This window comes from Lipophrys pholis (genome assembly GCF_963383615.2).
Source record: "Lipophrys pholis genome assembly, chromosome: 20".
Lineage (NCBI taxonomy): Eukaryota > Metazoa > Chordata > Actinopteri > Blenniiformes > Blenniidae > Lipophrys > Lipophrys pholis.
Window position 1 is genome coordinate 5285795 of NC_137648.1, and position 25089 is coordinate 5310883.

The 25089-nt window shown below is 41.9% G+C and overlaps 1 protein-coding gene across 1 annotated transcript in view; it reads left to right on the forward strand.

Annotated features, from left to right (window-relative positions):
• cUnh8orf34 (chromosome Un C8orf34 homolog) overlaps positions 1–25089 on the forward strand; it is a 70614-nt gene that overhangs the window by 527 nt on the left and 44998 nt on the right. The window contains exons 2-7 of the mRNA XM_080489456.1: positions 15935–16079; positions 16365–16496; positions 18344–18463; positions 18689–18717; positions 20325–20488; positions 24770–24939. Of these exons, the coding sequence (XP_080345582.1) occupies positions 15935–16079; positions 16365–16496; positions 18344–18463; positions 18689–18717; positions 20325–20488; positions 24770–24939 (760 nt within the window). The remainder of the gene's footprint in view (positions 1–15934; positions 16080–16364; positions 16497–18343; positions 18464–18688; positions 18718–20324; positions 20489–24769; positions 24940–25089) is intronic.

Sequence of the window (25089 nt, forward strand, 5' to 3'; positions counted from 1 at the left end):
GTTATTGGCAGACAGATTTTGCGTCCTTTTTTCTTTTTTTTTTTTTTTTTTTCGTTAAAGGACCACTGCATTCATCCTGAGCTCACATCTGCAATGTGACTGGATTATTATGTTTTCTATCCTCACCTCATGCAGATGTGAAAGTAAATCCAAAATGAAAGGTGGTGATTTACGTGCACTTCCTGGAAACGTCCCAGTGCGTTCAGTTTTAGTCCAGAGAAGGAGAGTTGGCTGCTGTTTGCCCTCAAATCTGCAGGCTTAGCCCCCCTCTCTCTCTCTCTCTCTACTCTCTCTCTCTCAGTGATTTGCATTGCAGAAGATGGAGATGAAGCCTATATAACACAGGCTGACTCACTGTTACAGTTTGTTGAAGTTACTCAGGGTGCACAGCAGGTTTTTTATTTTTATTTTTTGGTTGTAAAGCCAAAACCCTTCTCATCCCCGGTATTAACCAAGCCGTGTGTGTTTGTCACGTCAAGGGATCTGTGTGTTACTCTGGGTGGCATCCAAGCAACCCTGGGGAGAGCATGACTTCATCCCTGGTGTGGGGATGGATTAATTGCTTAAAGCAAATCTGCCTGGTGTAGAAAGACAAAAGGAGGCTTAAACCACATTGCAGCCTGCCAGCATCCCTCACTGCATGTCGAACATCTCTCATAATAATATATTACCGTTAAATGGGATCCATCCATCCATCCATCTATCCATCCATCCATCCATCCATCCATCCATCCACCTTCGAGCTTTATCTAACTCAGGTTGACAGGCTGGGCTGGAGCTGATCCCGGCTGACTATAGACAGAGGCAGGGTACACCCTGCACATGTTGCCAGAGATAGTAAAACAAGTAAAAACACAACTCCCATTGTGCTAGTGGGAGGATTTTAATGCGATTCATCTTGCACGGTTTTGTGATGAACCTTTAGTTTATCTACATTACAGTTACAATAAAGTAAACCTTCTAAAATAATTTCTTTTAATTAAATAATTACTCTATAGTTTGAGAATTTCCCCGCTATTAATCTGTGCTTGAGACTTTCACATGCAGAATTTGCCTTTTCTCCATCCGCATGGGTTTGTTTTCTCCCGATATTCTTCCCACAGTTCAAAAACATGCTTTTGCAGTTAAATGCAGAGTGCCAACTGGATTTAGGTGCAAATATGAGTGTGTGTCCTGTGATGAGCTGGTGGCCTGTCCAAAATGTCACTTGGGATTGGGACCCTGCAACCCTGAGAAGATGGATGGAGGAATGTATTTATTTTTTAGCTCTAAAATATTCAAAATTACATCATGCAGGGAAAAGGCTTCCCCCTGGGCTCCAGATTCATTGTGCCGCTGAACCTCTTTGGCATCCCTCAGGGAAAGCCCGGCTTGCTGCAGTAGAGCATCGATCTTAAGTGGCTTCTATCTAATGTTTAACATATTTGATGCACGGCAGGTAAGACAAGTGTCTTCTCGCTGTGGGAGGAGAGTGGTACAGCGGTATAATGTGCACTTGTTTTCACATAATGTGCTTTGCAGTGTGCTGACGTTTCCAGCTGCATATGTGCAAGCGGCACATGCGCGAGCGTGTATCGCCCAGTGGTGAGGCTTGTTTCAGCACCACGGACAGAGATTCCTGCGTGTCACCAGCCAAAAAGACAGAAAATCCTCCTCTGAGGCCAAAGCAGCCAGTGAGGCTCAACTGCACGATGATAGGCCTCTGTGTGTGTGTGTGTGTGTGTGTGTGTGTGTGTGTGTGTGTGTGTGTGTGTGTGTGTGTGTGTGTGTGTGTGTGTGTGTGTGTGTGTGTGTGTGTGTGTGTGTGTGTGTGTGTGTGTGTGTGTGTGTGTGTGTGTGTGTGTGTGTGTGTGTGTGTGTGTGTGTGTGTGTGTGCTCTCTGTGTTTGTTTTTCCTCCCTCCATCTTCCTCTTCCCACCTGTCCACCCCTCGGCTCTCTACCTGGCCGTGTTTTCTCATGATTTCTGGCTCTGTGCACATTTTATGTGACGATTGAAGCTGATTAAAGACAAATTACTCAAAGGTGAAATAATGATCAACCCCTCCCCCCCCCAAACTCAGTTTACTTAGTTAAACTCGGTTTTGTGTCATGAAATGTGACTTCCACTTTAAAAAACAGATTTTTTGCTCTGACCAGGAAAGACATGCCAGATGATTGGTGAGTGTACAATCTTACATTCTGCGATGCACCTTATAAATATTCAAGGAAACCTCTCAGTAGTATCAAAGAAGTGTAGTAAAGGGTTGAATGTATTATAAATCTATAGGATTGCCACATTTCCCCTGGGAAGATAATGTCGCTGCAAGCCTACCTCATGGGTCATTTCAATGTTAGTCCAAGGAAAATTTATACATGAACTTCAAACTGATGAGAAATTTTCATTTCAGGAAATATAACGAGGGGAAATGTCGCATTTATTCCTTTAATTGGAGATAGTCAATATAGTGAAAAAAACTTTTTTCTGTGGCACAGCTGACACCAAGAAACTGCTTACATAAAGAGGACTGCTTTTGAATCATGAGCACAACACCTCAGGATTAAAAGCACACTAAAATACACTGTATTTGGTCAAATATAAACGTTTTTGTATTGCATGCTGTGATAAAGATAATTGTAACAAAATAAGAAACTTTCTCAGTCTGAAGCAGAGCTTGGGATATTGACCAATTGCTTTTAGTTCGAAGTCTGTTGCTTCAGTATGGATGTGAAAATAGTTGTCTGTCAGCGTTTGGCTTCTCTGTAATGTTTCAGCCAATCAGAGATGGTCGAGGGCATCCACAGCCATTCAGAGACACTCTGACAGAGCTGAGAGGAAAGAAAGTTCATTTGAATTAGCTGCTGAAACAGATGTTGTGTATAACTGAAAAATAACAGATTGGAACTTCTTGCAGGCCAGATTTGGCCCACAGGCCTTATGTTTGACACCCCTATTCGACAGCCTTAAGTTGGATGAAGCGTTATGGTGTTTACGTTGTCTGTGGTGTCAAACTGAACCTTAAAAAAAAAAAGAGCAGCAGTGAAACAGCAACAACTGTGTGACATTCCTGTCGTTACCAACAGCAGCCAGGTCACTGAGTTCATAATACTGCAAACGCGTGTCTTTTCCATCAGCGAGCCTCTGATTCTGTCACCACTGTGCTGACTCGTGCCACAAAAACACTGATTTAGCATGTATTTAAACATAAAACAAAATGAGGTTTGAGGAATACAGGCAGTTCGTGTGCGGTGTTACGCTGATTTCATCTAAACATCTTTGTCTTTTGGCTGCTCTCGTCATGGGGTCACCGCAGCACATCATCTGCCTCCATCTCACCCTGTCGTCTACTTTTAATGATACACCAACCATCTCCTTCACCATATCCATGAATCTGTCTCTTTTCCTCCAGTCTAGCACCTCTACTCCAGAAATCCTTTTTACATTATATATTCACTATCTCTCCTCAGCACATGTTCAAACCAGCCTTTGTAACACATCAGTATATCGTTGCTATATGGCTCTGAGATCTAGTTCGTCTTTAATATCAAAAACAATTGAAGCACTTTTGTAGTTAACATCCTATTGAAGTTATATATGTTAGAAACTTTAAATGACCAAATTACCACAATTGGTGCTCTGGCTTTATGTTGCGTAAAAATCTACTCGATCTAATCACTTTCCTTCAAATTAATCTTGAAGTCGTTTTTCTTTTCTGCCACACACTGGTGCACAAAAACTGTATCCTTTCTTTCTCATCTCCAACGCTCAGCTGCAGTATTAAAGAGTGTGAGTAACACAGAGTGGGGGTTCATTTACTCACTCTGATGAGACACAGCTTATGATTTGCCAGAGAATTGATTTTTTTTCCCCTCGCTAATGAAATGGTTGCTTTGGAGAGATAGCGAGCAGATTCCACACCGATGGCGTTTTCTCCGACGCAAAAAAAAAAAGTGAAGTGAAAGCAGCCTTTCTTCTTAATTGAAGTGATTCCACTTCAACTTATTGTACAACATTTAGGGAAATTGATATTCCTTTCAAACACCTGCTCTTTTACAATCAATTAGCAGCTCCTGAGAAGCGTGACGTGTCACATTTTCGAGGCGGTGAAGACTTCCCATCAGTGTGGATGTGGTGGAAGCGAGCTTGAAGGTCACATTTCCTCGATTCATTCTGCATCACGCGAGAAACCAAGAAGCACAGTTCTGATTCTCATCCCGCAGAATTTGTCTAAACGTCACCTGACTATTGTCTTTATCAAAGAAATCTATGTGCTGCCTTCTGACGGCTCAACCTGTGTAACGGCGCCAGTAGATATAAAATGGAGCAGTCTTTTGCTTTTATCTGCAGACAGCGTGAAACTGGCTCTCATGGGCCCCCCTGCTGTGATCCCTCAGTCATATCTAAGGCGGTGTAATGGTTATGTTAGAACGGTGAAGTGATGGATCAGGCAAATGCAATCCATACCAAGAAAATGGATTCAACTGGAATCGGTGTGTCAGATGACTTCTGGAGTATGCCACTGTTCTTGGGGAAGAAATAGTGTCATTGTTCATGGCAGGTCTGACAATACCTGTTATTAACTCAGTACTGCTTTTAGCTCAGGGGTTATTATGACTAGTAGCTCATATTAGTGAAGCATCGATGAACTGAGAGCTGGACTGGTACTGAATAAATACACTTTATTAAAAGTGTGGATAGCTTTCCAGTGATTGTATTTGTGCATAGGAATACTTACAAAAGCAAGTATAAAACTAGTAAAGTAATTAAGGTCTTTATTTCAAACATATCGAGGAAAACGTGGAAAAAGTGAAGTCATACGAAATCATAGCAGACTTATTACAGATAAGTAATAATGAAATCTGTCTTCAACAAACCTGTTCGCAAAGTAAGTAAAGAAAAGCATATTTTGTCCTACAAATACTTACAAGTATGTATATACATGGAACTAGACAGAAATACGCATATATTGCATGGATCTAGTTTTTAAACATTTTAAATCAGATATATGTGTTATATATTTGTAGGTATGTGTATGTAACTACTATGCAGTATAGATCTATATAAATTTTAATTAATAAAACAAATCATTATAGCTGATAACCATCATCCTGTAAACATGTATACAAATACAACAATTTATAAATCAATATGTCAGTATGCAAGTCCCATTATATAGAAATGTAATACAAATGTACAGTAAATACTTTTGTACTTGTGATGAGAAACATGTGTGTAGAACGTTGAAAAAAAAAATCATCAGTAAGGCTTTAACATTAAATGAAGTGGTAAAAATCAAGCACTGTGAATACTTTCCTGATGCACTCTCAGTATCTGTCCTTGTCTAATATAAAAAGATATACCACTACTCAAATGTGCAGCTATTGTGATTACTTTAAATTGATTTAATTACTTTGTTTGCAGTGATTTCTTCAAATCTGTTCCAGTTTTCATCGCTCATGTGAGGCTTTCATCGCCTCAGTTTTACTTGAACGTAACAGAAAGATGTGAATTCGCTCTGCACATTGAGAACTATAGATTCTAAATCAATGAAGATATAAAAGAGCACTGCTATTGACTGCACGCTTGGTTTCAGTCGATATCTTGTGTTTACGTGTTGGATTTGAAATCAGCCAGCTGCTCGGTTTCCACTATCGCTCTTGCTGCTGATAGTCAAATGACTTCGCTTCTCTCTACAGAGAGTTAAGTGAATGAACTGTTTATCCATCCACATGGAACCTGCTCAGCTGTGGAGTTCCTCCAATGTGGTGGCTCTCAGGGTCTCAGCTCCTGGCTGGCAGGGCTGTAAAGAGGTCAGGCAGGACTCTGAGAAACACACGACAACAAACTTTTTGTTGTTGTTTTTGTACAAGGACACCACAGCAGATGTGTGCATGCATGTATATTAAAAACATCAAAATGTTGTGCACATCCCAGGACCCGAACCGAGCACATCCGTGCTCTGAGCGCGAACCCCTACGCCTCCCTGCAGGCCCACATGTAATACAGGGATTTCAAATGTTTGTTATTCTTGCAAACTTTGTTGAAACACATACAATTTGCCATGAGCAGAGAGGTCTTATAGCATTTTAAATACACCTGGAAACATTTCTCCTTGACACGGTTACTTTATCACAAACATACCTCCCACATGTTCGGTTATGAAACCTGAGTAATTCAATGTCAGCGGAGATTGCTCTGTTATTTCCTTTGACCGTGAGTTATTCCACTCCATTCTTCTGTTAAGAGCATAATATCGGCACGATGGGGTCAGTGTCTAAATGTATCTAGTGTCTGTGATTGGCTCATAGGCGTCGCTGAGGATCGCTTGACAGATGAAAAGCAGGAGAGAGGAACTTGGTAGACGTTTGTTGACGACTTGGTACTTTGTGCTACGACCCAAGAGAAACTTAATCTAAGGTGTAAAACTAGAGAGCAGACATCTTGAAGAATGACGAAACCTCTGTTCATCTTGTTAAGAAGCTGAGAGGATAAAACTGCGATGATCAAAGCATGTTGACTACGGGTGGAAGATTGGGGAGAAAGTGAGAAGAGTGGATCCTTGATGGAGGGATTATAAAAAGACAGGCAAGAGAAAGATGCCAGCTTGGCCGTTCGACTTGCAAAGTTGTGTTCAATGGAGACCGTTCTCCTTCGAGCCAAGGAGATAGGAATTAGGACATATTTGGAGAGATGGAGGGAGAGTTGAGAGAACTAGAAACTTTGGGTTTGGAAAGCAAAATTTGGACGTTTGGGCACATTCATTGAAGAAACAATGACAATATGAGAAAGGAGTCAGAAATACAATGCAGCAGCTAGAAAGATGGAAGAGAGGAAAACCAAAGTGATCAATAAAGTGGTCAGAAACTATTGGAAATGCAGAACATCAGAAGATTGAAATTGCACTAAAGACCCAAAGGAGAAGTTGTTGAAAAGAAGTTAATTGATCGTACTTTGGAGAAAACTCATGGACTCCTGGATTTTTGGCCCTTTGTGTACTATTGAGTTGTTCCAGATTGTAGTTCTACCCAAACAAAGTGAGAACCACTAATTGTAATATTAAAACCCTTCAAATGAAATGTGAACATCTTCCGAAAGCTACTTTCAATTCAGAGTGGGATCGTCTTTAATTTCCCACGACTGAGCTTCACACTTCCTTTGTCTCTGGGCGGGAGAGACAACCTTCACAGTCAGACAGTTTCAGATTCTGTTGTAAAGCTTGAGAGAAAACCCAGTCTGAGCTGTAATCATATCAATTAGACCACGTCTCGCTTTACATTTTCTGGATACCACTTATGTTCCTTTTCCGGCTCGGATTTAGGTTTGATAATTGCCAGATGTGTGGTCATGCGTGAGTAAATACCGCTTTCCTTCAGGCGTGGCTGGAGTAATTACGACGAGGTAGGCAGCAGAACACACAGCCTGAGGCCGGGCTGGTCCTGAGGGGGTACCGGAAGGGGCGAGGCCAGAAGGATATCGGAGTTATCTGGGAGATCAGGCAGTGAGATGATGAGTGAAGTCCGATATGAGGAAGATTTGAAGCGTTCAGTGTGACGTGAGGGGGAGAGGAACAGAAATGAAAGAGGAACGGGAGAGAGAAAAGTGGCTTCAGTGCATGCTAATAAAGTTATGATATCCACTTCCTGGTGGCCGACTGCTGTGTGTAACTGATAGTCATGCTGGTGGTGAGGGAGAGCCGAGCAAGTGACGCGGAAAAGATTGACAATTACTCTATGTTCGTTCAGTGGGAATCCAATTTTGGTCTGAGTATATCTTCCCAAAGAGGAATTCATTTATGTCTGTGCACAAGTTTTATTGTTTACAAAGTGCAGAATGGGAGGTTTTTCCATCCTAACCTAATGCAATGCTGGTGTGCATCTTTCTTTTTGAGCCGCGTGTGATACGATTTTATCTTTCCCTGTTTATGAGAGTTTATGTGTCGGATTACACGGTTCGTTTCATCGGTAAGTGGCCTGTAAAACAATGGCATCAGACAAACATGCTAATGTAGCTTTTGACTCTAAAGGGAGAATTGTGTTATTGTTCGATTTTATCAGGGTAAACCTGTACTCAGTTAGCCATTTTGACCATTCTCATTTCAGCTTTAAAGTTAGATTTGACAACTTTTTCAGATATGTGAAGTCGACATTATTGTTGTCGTGCTCGAGAGCACATTTTTGAGATCTTGGTCTTTCAGAGGTCAAGTATAGTCGATTCATCGGGGTTGATTCACCAGCAAAACATGTACTTGTGCAATATTAGGTAGGGGGTCGTATTGTGAAGACCTGCAGTAGCTTGCATTTCTGGAAGTAAAATATTGGTTCAAAGAATAAATGTGAGCAAATTCAATTCAACCTTATATATATATATATATATATATATATATATATATATATATATATATATATATATATATATATATATATATATATATATATATATATATATATAGCACTAAATACAACACAGCCATTTCTAGATGCTTTTAACAGACAGAAACCCAACAACTCCACTCTTCCTCATGCTTAAATGCCATAAGCGAGATTATTTTTTTTTTCCTCAAAGCGAGACTTGATGTGTTGCTAGATCAAAGCCTTTTTTCTGACAGGCAATATCCACTGCGTGCCAGACTGATCAGGTGACATTGCCTCTCCCATGGTCTTCTCTTCCGCATCATTCCCTCTGCTCTTGTCTTCCTGCTTAGTCAAGGTCTGGATCTCTTCCAGTGTGCGCTCTCTCTCTCTCTCTCTCTCTCTCTCTCTCTCTCTCTCTCTCTCTCTCTCTCTCTCTCTCTCTCTCTCTCTCTCTCTCTCTCTCTCTCTCTCCTTGTCTTTACCTAAATTGGCTCATCACACTCCTCTTCTTTTTTTTTTTTTTTTTTGCAATTATGACCTCTTCTTGTGTACGAACCTCTGTGGATAGATACAGAGACGTCACCCTAAAAAACCTGTGGGATGACTTTGTATTCCCATATTTTATCGGCAAAGAGCAGCTAAATCAATGGCAGCCGGTGACCTCTAGTACAGCCTCAGGGAGCGGGAGCTCAGGAGAGTCTTGAAGGAGGTGTTTTCTACATTAACAGTTGTGTTTTTTTCCACACACAAGGACATTTTTTTGAAGAAAAGCTGTCAGGTTTTATAGCTTATTAGCTTTTATCAGTTTGACAATTTAATTATGCTGTTGGCAGAACAATTTCTTACCAGAATATAACAGGGCACTATATACAGGACACATACTACTGTATGTAATATATCGCCACAATAAACCTGTATCTATACTCACTGGTATAGGTGAGTGTTTGTCTGGCCCAATGAGATATGAGAATTGATGTGATCCTTTCTAGAAACGAGACTTCATAGAAAGCCGATTCGTGCTGTAAGTGTTGTGTGCTGGAGGCTCAGTGTCTCCTCATATTCACATGTCTATAGCTCAAGCAGATCACCAGGAGTCTGCAGCAGAACAGCTGAATATTCCTCTGTTCAGATGTTGAAACAAACACCAGTAAATCTCAGACAAGATCAGTTAAATCACTGAGCTTTCGGCTCCGTTGGCATAGTGTCTGTTCAGTCCATATTCTACATTTTTTAAACAATACTTTTGTGGCAGTTTTTGTAATTTCCTTTGTGGGAAATCTCATCAACAACAACCCATTCATGGTTTTTAGTCAGGGGTATTTGCATGAAGCCTTTTAAAGTCTAAACATTTTGTTTCACATAAACTGATGGCTACTTTTAACCAAAGTTTACAAAGTGTGTACATTATTTGTTTAAGTAGAAAAAATAGGATATCATGATAAAAATGAAGAGTACAAGTTCTGAAATGTATTCAGCTATGAAATGAGAAAACATTTTTTTGTACTTATAGAATCATTATAACTGTTTGTATTATTGTAATACTTTGTTAGCCGGCTTGACAGTAGGGTACATCTCTAGATGCACTTAGACACACTATCAGCAATAGTACCTGGGTTCATTGGGTGTTTTGGGTCTTTGAACTTCAGACACCCTCGCCCAGGCGACCCGACCAGGAGTGATAAGTTCCCAGTTGCCATCTAGAGGCTTTCTCGGCTGCCTTCGAAGCTCTCCCGATGGCCTTCCTCTTACATGCACCAGTGAAGCCCAGTAAGCTGAAGGCTTTGCATAGGGACTTGCCTGCAAAGCCCCTCCCTCCTACTTCAATGGGCAAGCACATGGCACGCCACCCCCGTCTGCGGCATTCCTCCACCAGCTCGGTGTACTTCCCTTGCTTTCTTTCGTGTGCTTCTTCAATTCCCTCCTCCCAGGTCACTGTAAGCTGCAGCATGGTTATTTGCTTCGTTGTTTCAGAGACCAGCAGTATATCTGGTCGTAGGGTGGTTTCAACAATGGCTTTAGGAACTTTGAGTTGGGTTACCAAGTCCACCCTCATCTGCCAGTCGTGAGCTGACCCAAGGACGCCTGTTTGGGCTTTTTGGTGCAGCTTTGGATGTTGACCCGCTCTCACAACAGCGATCTGGCATCTTGGTGGTGAGTGACACTTGCTCTGGTCGATGGCACTGCAGATGGACTCTGCGATAATCTTCTGCACCTGGTCGTGTCGCCATCGGTAACGACCCTCCCCGAGTGCTTTGGGACAAGAGCTGAGGATGTGCTCCAGAATTCCTCTTCCTTGGCATACAACATAACATACAATACCCTTGTCCGTGCTACATATATTATTTGCAGTTATCACACTGATCCAAATACTTTCCAACTGTTATTAGATTAAACCAGCCTGAGCAGCTCTATCTAGACAGTAACATGAAGCAGGATCATGAATTAACAGAGGCAACAACAAAAGAGGAACATGATTTTGAGAGTTTGAGCAAATGATGACAGAAAACAAACAACTTCAACAACGCCTTTCGTGAGGAACTGATGGGATCTGAATACCGTTAAGGGCGAAGCAGAATCAATCAGTAACCTTTGCTCTCTTCAGTACCAATAACCTGATTTTGACATCTGGGCCAAAGTAATTAGGCTCTCCAAGCCCTTTAGGATCCACCTGCTTCCTGGGACTGACGTGGTTGTTACTGTCAAGTCATTCATGGACGCTCTGATAGAGGGCTGCCTGACACCAGACTTGGTCACTGGGCCCCTGCACTCCACCTCAGCTGACTTGACCAGTATGTTCATGGCCAGGGCAAGAAGGATCACTGAGATTGTACAGCCAGTGGTGATGATGCAGCAGCTTATTCTTATTTAGCAATGACACAGACCATGATTTAACGTCTATCGTAGTTTTGATACAGATTATTATTAATTTCTTACTCAAAAACAGTTAATATCCTGTGTGGACTAAATGCCACTATAAATTCAATTAGAAATAATATATTTTCTCACTAGTTTTCTCTTAAATTCATTACCTCCGGCAATTGGGCTGGAAATATATATTGTAAATGCGTTCTAATTGTCACATGGACATTATACATCTTGCAATAGATTGAGTCAACAGCAAAATTGTATGTTTCCTTGCATGTAAATGTATGTGGTTAATCAGATGTACCCTACCACCCAGAATGCCCCATTTTTGAGACAAAGTCTTAAACAAAATATACTCACATATATATATTGACTTGTCCCACTCCACATTATTGCATATCGCATGATGATCTAAGTCAGTGTGGATAACTGTTGTTATCTGCTGCTTTCATCGCTTCACTGTAACTCGGAATTCTAATCCGTAGAGGTGTGTCAAACATCGAGCCCGTGGGATGAAATTCATCCTCCAGAGGACGTATTTCACCCACTGGGATGATCTTGCAGTCAAACCTACATGGAACACAGGACTGTTTGGATCCTTTCTCTTCAACTCTAAGGCCCCATTTGCACAACAATGTTTTCAAGTGAAAGCAGAAAACTTTTGTTGCGCTTTGCAACGCAACTGCTCCCAAGCTGGAACTTTTTTTCAAAGCAACGACTCTCAAGGTGGAACTTTTCAAAAATGCTCCGTCTCCGTCTTCCTTTAAATGGGGAAAACGCAACTTTTCTGAACTGCTGTGTCTGTGCACCACGGCCATAGTAAATAGTTCTTCTGCACGAGTAACTGGACAATGACAACAATGAAACGAAAATACAAAAACAGTATGTTCTTGCTTTAGACATTGACGGGTAAACAGGGTCTTAATCTTCTGCATAGAAAAATAATGAGCGTATTTTCTTTATTAACATAAAGAAAAGGTATAGAATTGGAAAAAGAAAAGTAATAGGAAAAATGAATGAAGTTCAGATACCTGAAGAACAGTGCAGATTGAAGAAATGTAATGGTCAAGGTCAGTATTTGTCTCAGTACTGTGGGCACACATTAACTCACCCCTTCCTTCCCCTTCTTTTAGTGACACATGTCAAACTGTCTCACTCTTTCAACTTCAAAACTATTTTTTTCTTTGTCCTCCTCTCTTTTTTTTGACTTTCCCACTTTCAGTTTGGGGAGTTTGTTTCAGTTGGAGGACGGCAGGCGGCATCAGTGAGGGTATCATGGCTGTCATTGTCCCTGGAGGGAGTCATTGAGAGCTTCCAAGGACACGGGTGTCTCTTGGCTGCCTGACAGCTTGTCAATTACCGTGACCAAACGAAACTGCCTGGGGCATGCAGATATCTCTCCCAGCAGCAGATCTGCACAGATATGGAGTGCGTGGCTCAGCAGCTCACGCCACCTGTTGGCCTGCTAATGGATCACTTGTGCAGCCACCTGAACTCTGCATCTCCTTATCTTGTTCTCACACGTACCGCCATAGAGACGCTCCCCTGCTCATGCAAGTAAGTCCAAGCTGCAGAGCACTGAAATCCATACTGCAAAACTGAAACAAATTGGAAACTACATCTTACTGTGGTTCTTGTCAAAGAAAATATGATTACAAGTCAAACAACTTATGTTTATAAAACAGGATCGTGTTATTTAAAGCACCACATTACCATAGAAAGTGAAAGTGTCAGACATGGTTACTTTTCTCTGCTGTGTCCACGAGCAATGAAATGTACGATCATGCTCTGTGCATGGTCGAACCGGCTGCTTACTGTATGCTTTTTTTTATTGTTTGCTTTTTCATGATGGTGAAGGACAGGATGGTACAAAGGTCCTTTGTCTCTTCCACCAGCTTGTGTCACATTGTAAGCAACACACTTGAGGGGATGGAATCGATATTTGTTGGCACGGGAATGTTATACAGTACAGACGTGGGCAGAATTCCAATGTATTCACATGTGGTGCCATTCCCAGAGATCTGTCCGCCTTAATCCACAGCTCATTGTTGTTTACCTCATGCGTCCAACTCCTGTCTGGGCATCCGTGTGTGCTATTTCCTCTAGGAAATGCATTCATGACAATCACCACTTGGCAGTCATGTGTAAAAAAAGCACGGCACTTCTTTTCGTTTACCCCTTCGCTGCAAAAAAATCTATTAAGACTTTGATGGCTTTGGGTACTAGACAGAGTTTTTATAGTTTGGCTTCATATAATGAAGCAATTTACAACCCCCATTTATAGACCTTCTGTTAGTCTGTTAGTTAAATTATCAACAAGAGCTGCTAAGCAATAATTACAACTTTTAGATACTGGCATTTTCAGTGACTCAAATGGCCACGAAATTGCTCATTTAAGAAGTTGTACTTCTCTTTTAGTTTTATTTTTTTTTTAATCTATCTTTCAAGCTCTGGCGTGCACGTCGGTTAAATACATTGTCAACAGAGGAATGCAATTCCTGAATTCCTAGCTCTACGCTTGGAAGACACACTTCGGCTTCGTCCCTGCTTGTCCATTCACATGCTGAGTGCTGTCAGAATTGCTATGAGCGCATGGGGCCGGGCAGGAATGTCCCCCTGACCAATTACCTGATTAGCTTTCTGAGCACACACTGCACAGCCAAGACAAACCAGCTATAGAGATACACACACACACACACACACACACACACACACACACACACACACACACACACACACACACACACACACACACACACACACACACACACACACACACACACAGGCCGTCTGCCAGTGTCCCTTCCCACTCACTGGAACACACAGATATGCAGATGCATGAGCATGTCCACAAGGACAAATGCACAAACGGCTGTGCATTTTGTATTGGTTACGCTTATAGTGAGCATATATATTACTGCTCTCTCTCTCTCTCTCTCTCTCTCTCTCTCTCTCTCTCTCTCTCTCTCTCTCTCTTTCTCTCTCTCTCTCTCTCTCTCTCACACACATTTTATCCATACATTACTGCCAATTCACTGCAGTCCACTAATGGCTTTTGTGCTTCACTGCAGTAGTCGTCATGAAGTCACCCTCAGCTGCTCTGATTGGCTCACGCTGGTCAAACAGAGTTCACTGTCGTATCATTGCCTGCCAACACACACAGAATTACACCCAAAACTCAAATTGCATGCACTCTTCACTACACCCATCAGCTGCACAGGAGCAGATGTGTCCTGTAGCTGTAAAGCAACAATTTGGCTCTTTACTAGTCTGTAAGAACAAAACTTCTCCCACTCGCACACGGTATTAATATTATAAAGCCTTTAAGTCATCTGATGATGCTAACATTTGTATTTGTGGTCATATGTCTCTAAGTAGGTGTAGGGATAGGATCAGTTTGAACATGATTGCCATTTTAGGTGAAATTCACACCTTGGTTGTGATGGATCTCTAATTAGCATGCAGAGTGAGAAATGGCCTCCACCCTCAGCACCTGTTACTGCGAGTCCCTGTGTGCTTCCCTTCATTCCAGCCCTCACTCTGAAGTGCTCTTAGTATTGTTTCTTTGGCTGCTTTTCTTAATCAGTCAACTTTATGCATTTCCTGAGAGATCTCATGTTAGAACACTCGCATGTTTGAAAGAAATCCTGTGTCATTCTGACGGAGGAATATTGGTGCTTTTCCTTGAAGTTTTATGTCTTTAATAGGGTTTTATATGTGATTTTATGAATATTTACCAATATTTATGAACATGTGCCGCTTATGATACACTTAAGATCTTAATGCTCCAATCAGATTCTTTTTTTGTCTGGTTCATAAATTAAATGCAAACACTGTCAGTCTCCAGTGTGAGCAGGTTCCAACTCTGAAAAGACCAACATGTACAGAAGAAGACGTGGCATTGCACTATACATACCATGTGAGCGTGTGGGGATACATTTGAAAGTTCTCGTGCAGTCTGAGCTAATATAAATCATGAGAAATGATAGAGTGAAGAGGGTTAAGAGAAAACAAAACAGGGATTTGAACAACAGTGTTTTGTGGAGCAGTGGCTGCGACACATGAAGCATGTGTGGATGTGGGGATTAGCCCAATGTTGCTGCTTCCTCCAACATAGAATTGTGATGCATGTCTCACTTCAATGATGTAAAAGTCAGTTTAAACTGTTACATTTTACCTGAGATGGTTTGAAAAACATCAGGATTAAACATTAGGGCCGAATCTTAAAAGCAATGGGAATTTTGTGGTCCTAAAACTAATCAGATATGGGTCATATGTGGCCAAAACAGCTGGATTCAGGCAACAGTAACTGACCAAATTCTGCATCCTTTGTTCACCTGTTCATCCGAGACTCAACAAACTCATCAGACTTTGAACATGCTTGCTGACATATGTCTTAGTAATTGACACGGAGGGGAAATCTTCCTAACTACTTGGGCATGCCTGTCTTCTTGTTAGCGTGACTTCTTATTTTTCAGCTATTGACTCGAGACATTATCAATTCCTAAAGCTACAGTGAAGACAAGAGGATGATCCCTTCGTTTTGACGAGTACTTTAGTCCCACTATCGCCCCTTGTTAGTGAATGCAACAACAAAACGAGCACTGTAGTGCTTGTCGCGATTGATCGGTGTTTCCTACCTCTCAACAGGGTAGATCAACTATCCCGAAAAAATCTTTGTCGCTCCTTTTGTTGGGCTACTTTAATCTAATGATTCTCTGCTTTACTCTGCTCCTGTAGGAGTTGATGACCAAATTGATAACTGAGACTCCAGACCATCCAATCCCTTTTCTCATTGATCACCTGCAGACCAAGCAAGACAGCCCTGGAAAGTTGCACAGAGCTCTCTCTGGCTCCGCAGCATTGTGGGCACAGAGCTCCCCAGGTTGGTGCCCAGACATGCAAACACACATTTTCCCATTCAAATACATTATAATTTTGAATCCTGTTAAATATTCTATACCAGTGATCCCGCAGGGCCTCTGTTCTTGCATGTTTTACATGCTTTCCAGGGTCACTCTTCTATGCGCTATAACCAGTGTTGTTTAGTGTGACACAGTCCCGTTAGTTTGAATCCGAAACCTCTGGGACTGAAAAAGAAAAAAAGCGAGCTGCCCTTACACACTGTGATCTGAACATATATTGTGGCTTTTTTGCTTTCTCCCGACAGAAAGCAAAAACACCCGAAGGGAGTGCAGCAACTATGAGAAGCCGTGGCAAATTCATCCAAAGAAACCGAAAAAATCAAAGAGCGACCTGGCTGTTTCAAGTATCTCTCCACCTTCACCTGAATCCAAATCCTGTAAGTGCACTTTTGTTTTTGCCTTTGGCCTCTTCAGATTGTTTTGGTATTCCCTAACTATATTTGTGATCATGATCATGATAATAAAAAAGACACGCTAGAATATGAAGCAGAACAGTTGCAGTACCTGTTGTTTTAGTGCTTGTTTCCCACAATTACACGCCTCGTTGTCTTCAATCTTTCATATAATTATATCTAATTAAAGTTAGTCACAGTGTACAGTCCCATGTCCTCCCTTCCAGCCTACCAGAGCCCTGCAAATGACTTCATTTTTAGACAATTGCTTCTGCGCTGCTACACACTTTTAAGATTAATAGTTCTCAAACTTCGCCTTTCCTCTAATAATAGATGCACATCATTTCCTGATGGCGACTTCTTTTTAGTTTTGCAATGAATTACTGTAACTATGCGACGTTAGCGTGAAGGATAGCACTCGAGACAGTAAGCATTGGTCAAATGGGGAGCACGCAGAGCCATAGACCACTTCAATAATTTAACATTGTGCTCCGTCAACTGCCAGACCGAGTCTATTCTGGGTTGAAGCACCGCTCGCGACCAAGTGGAAGCGGGTGTTGGATGATGAGCGGATGAAAAGAAAAAAAAAAGCAAGTGAGCTGGAGAACGGGAGAAGCACATCGAGGTGTGCTTAAGATCGGCTCTTTAACATCATCGCCGCTGCCCCTTCAGAGTAAGGAGCCTTCAAAGCGAGGTTTAAAGTCAGATCACATTAAAAATACATGCACAGGTGTTTTGCCATGCAGAGCTCATGAAAAATGGAAAGCGAAAGAGTTGACTCTCATCATCATTGTACAATGCAGCAAAACAACATGAACTGTGTCAGAAACACACCAAAGGTCCTCTCGGATCCAAACAAACCCTTTTGCAATGGCATTACGGCTTCATCTGTGTGTAAAAGGGTTAATAGACTTTGGCCTTCCTCTTACTTGAGTGATGGTTTAATGGGCAGATCGTGGGGGAATTGAATCCTTAACCCTTAATCTAAGCTATTAAGCTATAACTCAAGCCTTTGCCGCAGCAGCACAACACACAGAGCCGAGCAGCGGACAGGAAAGTGCTCTGCGCCGGAAGTAATGAGAGATTTTTTTTTTTCCTTTTTTCTTTTCCGCCCGTCTGTGTTTGGGGAAGACATTTTGCTCTGTGTTGATGGTTGTTACAATGCCAAGCAGCTTAGTCCGGGTAAACAAGGGTGGAGGAAGGCAGATTGTTGCAGCAGCGCTGTCAAATACTCACTATTGAGCTTCTTTAACGTATCGGCGATGCTCACTTTTTGCACCTGTCAGCACAAAGCTTGAAATGTACTGGGAAATGTTTTGTGCTATTTCCAGTTTTTGGTGTCTGTTCAGGAAATGAAGACAGCCACTGCATTGATCATAACCCTCTGGTTTTCATGCTGTTGGACCATATGAACATTCAAGATGGATGAACTACACACTCCTCCTCTCCTATAATAGAGCATAGCTTTTTGCTGGTATAGTTAATGTCTGAATTAACCATCGTATAGAGGCTAAAGGAGGCTGTGAGAGGACACGGGCTGTCAGTGGAGAATGTAGGTCATTTCCTGCTCCTGTTGGAGTTATTTTGTTAATCAAAGAGACTGACAGACACTGTCCCCTGGCCTCTGGCCAGTGAGCTCTGTGCTTTTGGATGACACGATGACTTTTCTGCCAAAGTTTCCATTTCACTTCATCCTGCAGTAATTCACAAAGTTGTGTTGGGGCAAGTAGCGCTGCGATGTTACCAGTTTACATCCGTTTAATGGCAAATACTGTTTTGGGCGTTTTTTTGTGTCATCGTCTGACGTGAGACTGAATTTCTGTGATTTCCAGTGCCGCGGTCAATCGAGTACCCGTCCTGGGACTGGAGGGAGAGCCGGGATTTCGACGAGCTCAACCACATTTTACAGGAGAGCAAGAAGCTTGGCAAGGCCCTGGAGAGCCTGTCGCGCAGTGAGTGTCTGCAGCGCACCGTGGTGCATGTTCACGTCACACTGAGCACTGCTCATTACATCTCAACATATAGTGGAGATCTTTTCTGTAAATGTCAGGATAAATGCTGAGAAGACGCCGGATGGACCGGCTAATCTCACTAAGCTCAGAAGCCGTCTAAGCTGGGATTTCTTCAATCGCACGACGTGTTTCAATGTGATTTTCACTATTTTCTTCTTTCTGCAGGCATCGCCATCTCTGATGAGCTGGACCAGGTAGATATCAACTTGCCTAATCGTTAATATATTGATGTAGATATCGTGACTTGGCAGGCGTGTGGAAAGAGAGCGTCGTCTCTCGTCACTCTGCAGGATTCCTCATGTTGCATCAAATAAAAGCCGGGTTTCATGACTTTCTCTAGTTTGAGGCATTGCGCTCTCTTTTTTTTTTCTGATGATGAACTGCTGTCTCACGGGAGCGATGTGTGAGAGTGATACTTCAGCATGCATGTCCTCCCTCTCCCTCTCCCTCGCTGCATCTTTACTCGCAAAGCTTTGTCTGAGCTCCGTCTTTGTCCTTGCCTGGCCCCAATTCTCTCCCTGCACAATAGTGCAGTGGCTGCCCAGGCTGGAGATGCACAGATCGATTTGGAAATGATGGGTCTGGATGAGAAATGAAGCATATGTTTTGACAGAGACTTTACTTTTTGCTCAGTGCAGCAGTACATGTCCAACATCGTTGGCACGCCGCCCAGAGATATTCCTGCTTTTCTGCAGAACTGAACAGGGAATGAATACTAAACGCCTGCTATGATCATCCCGAAACAATACAGTTTAATACTTCCCTAGGAAAGATATGGAAAAATATATTCTTCTTTCATACTAAGTATGTTTGTAAGTTTGTGATTTTTTGGCAGAATGCTTTCTGTCAAAACTCCACCATCTGAAGAAGTCATTCATACAGTGATGTGTTGAAAACCTTTAGGCAGGTGTGGGTAAAAATGCCACTTTCCATCAAGTAATACAATAAGTAAGGCTTGAAATTTATTCTGCAACAGAGGATACGACCGCAAACATAGAGTTTAGTGTAAACAACAGTGTACCCTGGAAGTGAGGTCTTTCCTCAAGCAATTTAAACATTGTTAGGGCTATATAATGTCATCTTCACTATTATGAAAATAAATGGGGAACCAGCACTTGTATTTTAAGAAAATACCTATTCATTTTGAACATCAATAGAATAAAAGACAAACAGCATACAACATCAACAATGATAAAAACAAACCAATCATCAGTAATACCTTTTCTTAATCCGTCGTCCCTGACACCCTCCACTTCATCCCTGTATCTCCTGAAAACCAAGTCTTTATATTTTTTTTAAGATTTTTTACGTTTGAAAAACTTCCTCTTTCATATTGTTTCTACGCTTTATGTCTGTCCGGATTATGATAATTCTAAAGTTGGATTTCCCTCTCGGTTGATAAAACCCTCCAGTATCTCAAAAACAAAAAGTTCATATGTTTCGCGGTGGAAGGTTGTCACATCACTTGAACATGGTTTGTAAAGTTTGTACACAAGGATATACAAAGATTTTTTCACTCTTTGTTAATTTAGTTTCTATTTTGTTTCATGAAAAGGTTAAATAGGCTGTAAGACACTTGGTGATATTTGGACCTTGAATATGCAGCACCTAGGATCCTTTAAAAAACCATGAGTTGGAAGAACTCGCTGTTGTGTAGACACTTTGCTGTATATTTACATAGTTTCTTTATGAAATGATGCTCACAGTGTCAAGATAGAAGACTCCACTCATCTCTTCCTCTCCTGTTTCCATAATCTTTGCCTTTCTGTTTCTCTCAGTGTCTTATTTCTTGTTGTCTTAGGACTTAGGGGGGTATAACTCAGTCCTGCGCCCCCGGGTGGTGGGGGAGTGGATCGGTCGGGCGGAGGACGACGCCGACCCCCTGGCTGCCGAGATGCTGCACCCCCCGACCCCCCGGGACAAAACCAAAGTGTGCTGGAGTGCAGACGGCAGCCCTGCAGGAAGGTGAGCGCCTGGCGTTTATACCTCTGCGTCATAATATATGTATAAATAAACGCTTGTGCCTGCGAGTGACTTCATGTGAATCATTTAATGCGGCAAAGTTTAAAAACTTCCAAAAACTTCGCCCAGCTATTGTTGGCTCTTTAAAAAAAAGAGGAGGTAGACTTCTCGACTGCGGCTGCCGGAGGAAGGCCCATCTGAATGAATTTGATAATCCCATTTCAAAGGCGCGATCAAACATGCTTGCCATGATACGGCTTCAACCCAGTTTCAAATTAAAGCTAACCTCATTTCTGTGTGCTCAAGGCCAAAGAATTTTAGTACTTGTTATTTTAAAATGGCCTTTTTTTTTATGACAATCAAACTTTGCCATGGACTGTAAATAATTTCTTGTTGTCAGATTAAAGCTTTTTTATTCACTTTTTAAAAATTATTGAAGTTTTCCTCTGTGCGTGCGCGTGTGCGCGTGTGTGCGTGTGTGTGTGTGTGCATCTGCCGATGTGACTAATTAAAGCAGGATGGGATATAAAACCATAAATCACACCCAGGACTGAGCTGACATACACACTGTGTTAATCTCATTAGACTACTGTATGGGCGGATTATATGGAGAAATCACTTACAGTAGTTGGGAGCCTGAGCTGGGAGATAGAGGTGTGTGTGGGCCCGCTGGTGAGCTCCACTGTGTGTAGACAAGGTGTATTGTGATTACCTACGAGTAGTGTGACAAACTTGCCTTGTGTTCTGGATGGCACAGCTTCTCGAAATAATAAGTGCTTGTTAAATAGGAGAGTACTGAGATTATGGAATTTATTGTTTATATCGGCTTTTAACTGTGTTTACTGGGAACTTGAATGTCACTGTAATTCTGTTTGGCCCCAAAAAATATCTGAATGTCCAATGTAGGAATTAGAAATGGTGATAATGATGCAAGAGTTCATGATCATTGAGGTCAAGGTCGAAAAATTAGGTTTCTTATATGAGAGCTGCTGAAACTGACCACTCTGATCAAGTGGAAAACCGGGAAACACCAGCAGTGCCATGGCTTAAAAATCCCATCTGAGCCTTTCTAGGTCACCCACTCTGGTTCTCATATACTTTCAGGCTGGAGTTGTCATATTTTTTTTCCCCCTCATTTATTCCAGCTTTTGAGTCACTTCAGTCCAGCTTCCTCTGCTTAGTTTTGTAACTTCTCTGTAAAATGTCCCTCCGTCCGGTCTACCTGTCACAAAACGACCCTGACAGGAGCTGACGACTTGTGCCAACTCGGCGTGACTGACATGCCGAGTCTCTTTGCCAAATGTGTAAAAGGGCACATGGGAAATCAAGACTCAGCTCCGGCCGAGAGCAGTTCATTCGGATTGTCCAGTGGAATGAAACTTCCTCATCGAATGTCTGTCACTGAGGGGGAAATGGTTCTCCCTCTTCTTACCTGTCTGTTCCGTTGCCACGCATCCTCTTCACTGCTTCATCCAACTTGGCGTCGTTACTCCAGCCGTCCCAGCTGATGATGGGCGAAGGCAGAAGGCGCACAGTCACACCTGCATATTTCACTGCCAATTAACATCAAATGATAAATCTTTTAAACACGTACAAAGCATGCACACTCAAACCAGGGTTTTTTTTTTTTAGCCGTGAGGCTGGAGTGCTCACCACTACACCAACCGAGCGACCCATTTTCCTTTCCTGCTCTCATGTATTTTTCTCTCAGCACCAGCAGATTATGACTACATATTCAAAGAGTGAAAGATAGCGATGAACACGTCGCTGTGCGGTTTACACCTGTTTTTACTTTGTGGTAATATTTATTGTCTTTAATGGCCGGCTTGTACCTCCCGAGGTTCGCTCCTATGGTGAAACAAAATTGCTGACACTGGGAAAGCTGCCAGCAGGCGCAGTGAGCTACAGATTCCGATTGGAGATATGAGCCTATTATTTAATGCAACACATTAAAGTAATAAAAATGTACTCTGTGCAGGATAACCAAGCACACTTTTTGTTTTGTTTTTTGCATGGTTTGCTGTCCTCACAATACATTGTCCACCTGCAGGTTCAACATAATTGTTTGCAACGACTGAGAACTTTTTCTTCAAAAAAATCTACATTTAACCCTTTTTTCCCCCTATCAGATCTCAAATGGAAAACATGAAACTCGTGAAACTGTGGGTACAGGCCATATACCAGTCAGATCAACCATCTAAAACAGAAATAAAAATGAAAGTGAATGAAACGCACTCAATCCTGACACAATTCTGCAGCCTTAAAATCTAAATAAATCAAGTCAATTCATGCGGTAAGAGTTTTTACTAAAAGGACAGCTGTTGAAACTACACTGAGAAAAACTGATCTGAGAAGAAGTACCTTCAACTTAATTTAACCTGTTAAAACAACAATATATGATCTGATCGACCCCCCCCCCAAGTGTTATTGCTTCTAAGTGATCAATCACTGTGTTAAATTGCAACCTGTCATTATTTTATGGATAGGAAATAGAACTCAAACCTGATAGAAATGTGACCTAAAAATGTAGGACTAGACTTATAATGACCTTGATTTCACTTCATTTCTGAATGTTTTTAACTCGTACCGTACTTTATCAAACAGGCAATAATAAAGTTGTGTTTTTCTTAGTTTGCACCAGTTACACTGCTGAAGATGCAGTTGAATAACTTTGTGTTGAAGAAACCGAGGTGTCAAAACAATGAGGGGCATTATCAGACTGATAGAAGTCCTCCATGCCTTCATTCTTATCACTTTTCGGTGCCCTCTCCCCCTAGATGACCTCCTGATGCCCCCGTCTAACAATTCTCTGGGTTCACAAACCGCCCCACGCTTATTAGCAGATATAAGAAGCACAAATAACACACTGAGCGTATGAAGTGGTATCAGTCATCTTCTGACCCTTTCTTATTAGCTGTAAGTTGAAGTCATTAAAGTTAGATTAGAATCAAATTAATACTCTTCCGCACTGAAGTCCCCCACCCCCTCCCGCTGCCTGCGGGATAGGAGAATTAATTTAGCCAATATCAAGGTAATGCAGAGCGGACGTTCATAACTGTGCCTGCATACGCTGAGTGTATATGAAAATGTAGACATCGGTCTGAGGCAGAGATGAAAGAGTTTCACCCGGGAAATATTCAATGCTTTTTGGAAAATAAACATTTCCTGGTTTTAATCAAAAGCCGACAACTGTGAGGCCATATTATGCTGCCGCAACTGCATTAATTGGTGTTTCATTAATGTATCCTCAGTAATGGAACAACTAATGCTTATAAATGATCACATGTGGGATTTGTCATCATGAACTAATGTCATAGAATAAATAGGGTATGAAGTTAAGTAATAAATTTAAAGCAAGCAAAACAAGACTCAATGCCACAACGACGAACTGGTTTAATTTGGATTGTATAGATATTGTGGTTAAATAATTACATCCATGCAGATTTTTGACAAAACACTGCAAAGATGAAGTCGGTGATTAACTCTTACTGGGTTTGGTTGTAAAACAGACTCTGCTGCTGATTTAAAAACTACCAGGGTTAATTTGAACGCCTCCACGTTTTCAACCCAACATCCTCTCAACTGCTAATGGTTTGTGGTTAGTGTGCAGAGTCGACGCTCTGCTGCTCACCTCAGAGCAATTATCCCGTCTTATCTCCTGCCGGCCGGCCATTTAGAGCGAGGTATACCACACCTGCACGACTCCTGACATGACTGGTTGACATCTTGTCTCTAACATCCGTGAAGTGACTGCCAATCACAGCTTCCACTAAGAGTCACTATTAATAGTGAAGCTGATGAATGCTGATGATGTTCTTGTGTGTATTCGCGGGTGTGTGCACAATCGTGTGTGTGTGTGCATACATGTCCCTGCACCTGACTTGACTTGATTTTAGAAGCTGTACTTGTTTAGTTTTACTCAATTAAAAGAAGTAAGTCAATAATACTGATTATATACACTTTGGCCGAGAAAGCAGGAATTCTGAAATATTCTTTATTTAATTTGTTAATTTTCCAGAAACTCAACTGTGAAAGGTGAAAGTGTCACATCTTTAGCACAACGATGCCTCTCACACACACACACACACCCCCACACACACCCCACACACACACACACACACACACACACACACACACACACACACACACACACACACACACACACACACACACACACACACGAGTCTCAATGTAATAAGATGCTTCTACGTACTGAGATGAGGGATTCATTTTGCTGTCGGCTCTCTCGTTTTCTGCCATTCATCTTTTGTGTTTCTCCCTCAGCCTGAAAATGGAAACAAAGAGCAAAGGTCTGAAGGAGCAGCAGCAGCATCACAAGAAGCTCCTGGCGGCCATGTTGTCCCAGGACTCCTTCGATTCGCTCCACAATAGTCCCGCCCCTTCCGTCGTGGAAGAAGAGATTGAGGACGAGGACGACGCCATGGAGCTTCTGGGTAATACCTCAAACCTCTGCAACTTAGTTTTTCGACGCAGATGAAGGCCATTCATTCCTGATAATCAATGTTTATATAAAAGGCCATTAATTACAGCAGCTCACGAGCCAGACTCCGCATCAGCAAATCCTCCTGTTGTGTGAGAGTTCT